At 28.4% G+C, this 7,321-nt stretch overlaps 1 protein-coding gene across 1 annotated transcript; it reads left to right on the forward strand.

Moving 5' to 3' along the window:
* Positions 1-548: 548 nt before the first annotated feature.
* Positions 549-2,789, forward strand: PGO_142600 (hypothetical protein, conserved; the record flags this gene model as incomplete). Its single annotated transcript, XM_028690251.1, has 1 exon — positions 549-2,789. The coding sequence occupies one exon, from the start codon at positions 549-551 to the stop codon at positions 2,787-2,789; it is 2,241 nt and encodes a 746-aa protein (XP_028546052.1).
* Positions 2,790-7,321: the final 4,532 nt, after the last annotated feature.

A 7,321-nucleotide genomic window follows, 5' to 3' on the forward strand; every position in this document is an offset into this window, starting at 1 on the left:
TTTTATCAACTATGAAATTTACAAAATTATATATCCGGATTCTCATTGTATGATTTTTTTTTCAATTTGTTATACTATCATATGTGAAAAACATACAACAATTGAATAATTAAAGTGACCATTTCGCTAAGGTGCCTTATATGAGTGTATGACAATTCATGTAAGCAGTAGACTTTGCTTCAACCCCTTTCTAGTACTTAATGGATATATAACCAAACATTAACAGAAAAAACAATAACATAGAGAGGGAAACACATATATTTGTGAAGTAACACAGGTTGATAATCTTTCTATGTGTCTGCCTTTTTTGGTGACGCAGTTTATGACACTGTAAAAAATAAAAAATAAAAAAAAAAAAAAGAGAAAAAGGAAGTAGTGGCAGAAGTAGAAGTAGAAGCAGTAGAAGTGGCAGTGACAGATGTAGAAGCGGAAGAAGTGGCAGTAGCAAAAGTAGAAGAAGAAAGAGGACGTATACACATATTCCTACACATATATATGCAAATGTATATATAAATACACAGAAAGTTACCACCCCACGTACACACAACATGAATATTGAAGAGTGTGTTCAACACTTAAAAGAGCGTTTCGATCACCTAGATTTAAAAGAGATTGAAGAAAAAACAAAGCTGTATTTAATAAACAAGAATCAAGCATGTTCCTTACAGGAAGAAAATTTACAAATAAACGAAAAAACGTTAAAGGAATTAATTCATATTTTATCAAAAGAGTTGGAGAGAAAAAAAAAAGATCATTTAAAATCTCTTTCAGAAAATATGCCCAAGAAAAATATTTCATATAACTATGAAAAAGATGAAAAGCAGAAGCATCATTCTTTTAGAGAAGATGTAAAAAGTTTAAATGAACCTGTAGAAGTGAAAAAAAATAGCTCTACAAATTTAACAAATGATCGATCGCATAGCAGTAACGCATCACAAACAAAAATTCAGAAATGCAATAAAATTGAACCCACTTTGAAGGAAGAAACTTTTGCAAATGATCCCACCCCTTCGAATATATCCTCCAACATAAAAATTCTTGATTCTGATGAAAAAGATAGCAGTAGCAAATTTCACCAATCAGGAGAAAGTTTTGATCAAAGTTACAATGAGCTTCCATGCAAGGCAGATGAAAAAAAGGAGAATAAAAAATCCTTGAGAACTAATATGAATACTCGAAAAATGGGATCAAAATGTGGTTCAGATGTTAATGTTGTACGGGTTAAAAAACAAACACACAATCGAGAACAGCGAAGGGGAGCTAGTATGGTGGAAAATGATAAGGCAAACGAGGTCGTAAAAAATGAACCAGGTGTGGTGGAAAATGGTGAGACAGTCGAAGCTGGAAATAATGAAACAAGCAAAATTAGAAATAATGAAACAAGCAAAATTAGAAATAATGAAACAAGCGAAATTAGAAATAATGAAACAAACAAAGTGTCAAATAATAAGGCAAATGATATCCCAAATAATAAGGCAGAGACCATCCCAAATAATAAGGCAAATGATATCCCAAATAATAAGGCAGAGGATATCCCAAATAATAAGGCAAATGATATCCCAAATAGTAAACCGCACGAAATCCAAAATGATAAGCCAAAGGAGATGGACAAGAGAGAAGACATCTCAGCCAAAGAAACGAATAAAAGGGAATGCACTGAAATGTACGTAGAGGAAAAGAAAGAAGGCGTAATAGAAATGGACTTAGGTGTACTCATAGGAGCAGGAAATAACTCAACTGAAAAAGCAAATGCGACTGAGAAGCAGACATCAACAATGTTTGAAGTACTCTTTCGAAAATCACTACTAGAAAACGATAATATAAAGAGAAACATTTCATCTAAGAACTTTTACATAATAGGAGAGGATATGTTAGTCAATATTACAATTATACTGGATAGAATTATATCTGAACTAATAAATCATTATAGGAATAAACAATTTGATGCAACTGATCAAGAAGAACATTTTGAAAATTTTTTTAAAGTATTGTACAAGTTGTTAAGTAATATAAGTTATAATTCAAAAGAAGAAAAATATAAAATTATAAAATTTAGTAATCATCAAATAAAAACATCTTTCTCAACAAATTATGAAATTTTTAATTTAATAAAATTGTTGTTTGAGATACTAAATTTTAACACAAGCTATTGTGATAGCAAGGTTATTATGGAATATGAAGGCACAAATTCAATTCCTAATGAAATAATTGAAAATATGGTGTGGAAATTTGAAAATATATTTAGTGACAAAGAATCTATACTGTTTGAATTCGTTCTGTCATGTGTAAATATAATTATGAATATGACAAATAAAAAAGTTCCGCGAATTCGAATGAGCAATGAAAAAATGGTATCATCTGATTATAAAACAGAACAACAAACAATACCAGAAAATGAAATTTCGAAAAAATATTTTGAAGATCCCAAAAAATGTCTAGAAAAACTATCAAATAATATTTCCCCCATCAACAATAAAATTCTCGTTATCCATGAAAAAAATAAACAAGAGAAACAAGCTTTAAGTGATATTCGAAAATTACATAATGAGAAATATGCTGTTCACAAAAATTATGCAAACGGTAATCTTCAGAGTGAAAAACTTCCCAACTCTACCTCCAATCGTAAAAATAATGCATATGGAAAGTCATACGATTTAAGTGCAAAAAACAAAGGCCATTCCACCGGTAGCCCTTTTGCTAATGACAATGAATTAGGCGAAAAAAATAGTCTAAAAAAGGGGACCAAAAGGATAAAGCATTTTTTTAAAAATTTATTTAAAAAAGGGTAAAGTGGGGAAATGTGAAAAAAATGTGCAGATCATTCGCAAACTCTGGAAGGTAGACTTAGCATTTTGTTGCAAGTTAACATTCTAAACAAGTGTAAATGTTTTTATTTTTTCAGTGTGAATGTGGGGTGTGTAATAAGTATTTACATTTAACGCATGTGTGTAAGAACGTGGGTAATATATTTTTATGAAGTTGCAGTTCGTTTTTTAGTTGTGACATGCATAATTGCGTACATATCATGCTTTTCCTTTCCTTTCCTTTTCCTTTTTTTTTTTTTTTTTTTCTTTTTTTATCTCCCTTTTGTTTTTGTCCAAATAATTTTATCAGGGAGAATGGCCCCACAGTTGGACATTCATTTATGCTATCTTACTTGTCACTATAATGTAGAACTTTTTTTTATTATTCTCCATTACTTGCATTTTATGAAAACATACCGACAATTACACATAAAACAAATAAAACTGCCTTAAACGTATGAAATACTAAAAAGGCTAATAAACGGGAGGAATACCGTAATGGTGAATACGCAATTTCAGATAGGTACATAAGCATATGTGCACACGTCTCCTATACTCATAGGGAATATAAAATATTGAAAATAGAAATATGTAACCCTCTGTTAGTACATCTCATACTTTCTACTATTATAATCATTATTGTCATGTGTGTAAAATTGTATAACTCCACATGGTACCTTTTAACCCCTGCAGAAACGGTACCATTTGTGTTATCTAAGAGATTAATAAAAGAACGAAGAAGTAAAAAGACAAAGAGCTACATTGTAGATATGAAACTGCATAAAGAATAAAGTATACATACAAGCATTAATTAGGTAGTGCATGAAATGGTCTATTTCTCATGAACAAATATGCATGTACATATATGTAGGTGTATTGTTTTTTTTTTTTTTTTTTTTTTTTTTCCTGCTACTTCCAGTATATATATTACAAATTGAGAAATAGCATTTTTATTTTCGTTAACGTGAATACAGAACGAGGTCAGCTGAAATTTTGTCTAAACGAAATAGCTTAAACCATTTAACTATTTAGGTACAAGCGTTCTTAACATTTTAGCGTAAAGGGGAAGAGAGAGAGAGAGAGAGAGAGAGAGAGAGAGAGAGAGAGAGAGAGAGAGAGAGAGAGAGAGAGAGAGAGAGTGAGAGAGTGAGAGAGTGAGAGAAAGAGAAAAAAAAAAAAAGGGCATGTACACTTACACCAACTTCTAACATTATACGAATGTGAAATTTCGTTTCGTGCACTTGAAAACAATTTCGTTATCTAGTGAAGAAAAGGTACAATTTCTCTTGTATATACCTCTTTATGTAAGTGCTTAAAAATGTATAAATTTGTATTTATGTACTAGTGTTATTCCTTGAACATGCTTGCCTATATTTGGTTTTCACGCATACGACAGAAAGAGTCAACAACGGGATATGATACGCATAATGGGAACATACACACGTCTGCACTTGTATAACTTTATTAATGATGAACTATGTGAACAGAGAAAGCTTCTAAAGATCCTTCATATATATACATATATATGTATGTGTTTAACACATATTTATACACTTGTATTAGCATGGTTCCAAAAAAAACGAAGAAAAAAAAGTCCGATATTTTTATTTCCACATACAAAAAATTGTGCTCGGGAAGTGGTACACATGATATCATTTTACATATATTTATTTTTTTCTCAATTTTGTGAAATCAAATACAAAAATATGTAAAAAGTGTACGAGGTTAAAAAACAGTATACAAATTTTTCTATTCTAAAAGTTTCACGAATTGTACAATTGTTTTTGATTATTCGTGGAAAAAAAAAATAAATACAATAGGAAGAAATGATTCGTGAAAAAAACACGTATAAGAATAAAAATGTAAAAAAAATAAATAAATAAAATACTTAAAATTACTGAAAAAAATTGAAAAATACAGAAAAGTACAGAAAAATACTGAAAAAATTAGATGGGTGGTGTCGTAGTCCATTAAGGAATTTTTTTTTTATATGATGTCACATAAAATTGTATATAAAAAAAAATCAAATCATGGGGAATCAAATATTATTAGCACAGTATATATACTTAATAATGTACTTTTTTTTTTTTTTTTTCTTTACTTTTTTTTTGTTGTATTTAAATTGTCAAATCGAGATTGTTGCCCCCATATATGCCATATACATATATTCATATAATGCACATACACGTATAACTTATATATGTCGAAAATATATATGGCGCATGTGTATAAAATACCAGATTTATATACACATACATATAAAACAATTGACCTTTGATTAAATAATATGCTTAACAGAACATCCCCCAATCGCATATATTACTTCTGGAGATTGATGAGTTTCCCATTTAGATTATTAACTATATGAGTATTTTAGTGTACCTTAAAATAATTTTGCTGAGACGTAATTATTCATTCGTAGAATTATAATTTTTTAAAAACAAGAGAAAAAAAAAAAAAAAATTCTAACTTGAAAATAAATATAAAACTTTTAAAAAAAAAGAAAAAAACAAAGGTAAAGTATTTTTCTTCACAAAAACAGTTAAATTCATTTTTTATTAAAATATTTCGAGCATTTATTAGAAATATACATGTTTAATTTTTTTGTAATTTTAAATATTAGCTTCGCATTTACATATATATTTATATATATGTATATATTATGTAATATGCTTTACTGAAAGGGGATTTTAAGTAATGAAAAAAGTTGTATTTTTACCTAAATGTACTTAAGAATGTGGAATTGGAATTATATATATATATACGTGGAACATATATTCATAGTATATACATTTGCATGAGCATATTTGCTTAAACACATGTTTTGTAATGGGTAATACCCCCCTCATTTATTACTCACACTAACGCATATATTTATATACGTGTAAAATACATGTTTTTATTTAGAGAACCAAAGTGTTAAGAGCTGAGAGTAATTTAGGAGAGAAATTAAATTTAACTAATTAAGAATTAAATAGTGAAAATTAAAAACATACAAATTCAACGTAATTATAAAGCTTTATTCGGTGTTTTTTTTTTTTTTTTTTTTGACTTTTTGTTTTATACAGTGCCCAATTAAGAAAATCGATTGGTATGTGCACATTGTTATGCATACATTAGTACACACACATTGTTATGCATACATTAGTACACACACATTGTTATGCATACATTAGTACACACACATTGTTATGCATACATTAGTACACACACATTGTTATGCATACATTAGTACACACACATTGTTATGCATACATTATTATACGCACATTATTATACACACATTTACGTATATAAACAAGAAGTAGAATAAATTTTAATTATATATGGTACCTGTATTATTTGTTTACGCCTATGCATATACTACGTATGCGTAAATTTTTGTATACAAACGTGTAATTGTGCTTAAGGGTCGCTTATACACATATACATATAAAACACGTATGGTTATATACATTGTCTCCGGCGCGTTCATAAATTGTATTCTCAATTATAAAGAGTGAAAAAAGGGTAAAGGAAACATTTAACCATTTCGTGAAAAGCACACAATTCGAATTCCTCTTTAATATACTCCAAAAGTAACGCATACATTTATATAGATAGATGGATATGTGTGAACAGGTATATATGAATACGAATGTTCACATACTTGAAGTATAATCCACATGATTTTCAATAAATCCTCCACTTCATAAAACACAATTGTGATTATAAAGATATTTTGAAATAAAAACATAACGGGTGTCGTTCGTGCTCCAAAAGATTTTAATTTAAAAGTATAAATACTATACAAAAATATCATGTAAAAAAAATAATAGAAGAATGAACCAGTCAATATATGCACATTTAAGGGGCAAATAACACAAGTAGGCAGAAAAATATTAGGAATAATATTAAATGCAAATTTGCACATAAGTATATAATATATATATATATATATATGCACATGTACACATACATATGTGTAACAGTTTAAATTAAATATCCAAAGGAATTCTTCATGTCATATGAAATAATACGAAGATTATTTATAATATTTAATTAAGGAATTTGTTTCTTATTAATACATATTGTTTTTGATAAATCAGTAATTAATAGGGACACGCATTACCACACTATACACATATTTATACCTTTGACAAGTCCATTAAATAGGTATCCCTTTTTTATAGCTTTATGCTGAAAATGGTAAGAATAAAAATTTAAACGCATATGCCAAAATATGGCCATATGTACGTGCATACCACACATAATTTTAGACAGGAAGAAAAAAAAAAAAAAAAAGACAACCCATAGTACAGTTTCAGACCCTGCTTAAAACAGAATACAAATGATGTGCACATTTATATATATATATATATATATATATATAACCCATTTAACGTTTTCAATTGTTCAAATCGGAATTATCAAAAATATATATTTTTTATGTTTGCTTTGTGTAATTATAGTGCTTGTGTATACACATATCCTTTTATCCAACTACGTCCATCATTTTTTTTGCTTTTCTCAAGATG

The sequence above is a fragment of the Plasmodium gonderi genome (genome assembly GCF_002157705.1).
Source record: "Plasmodium gonderi DNA, contig: Chr14, whole genome shotgun sequence".
NCBI lineage: Eukaryota > Apicomplexa > Aconoidasida > Haemosporida > Plasmodiidae > Plasmodium > Plasmodium gonderi.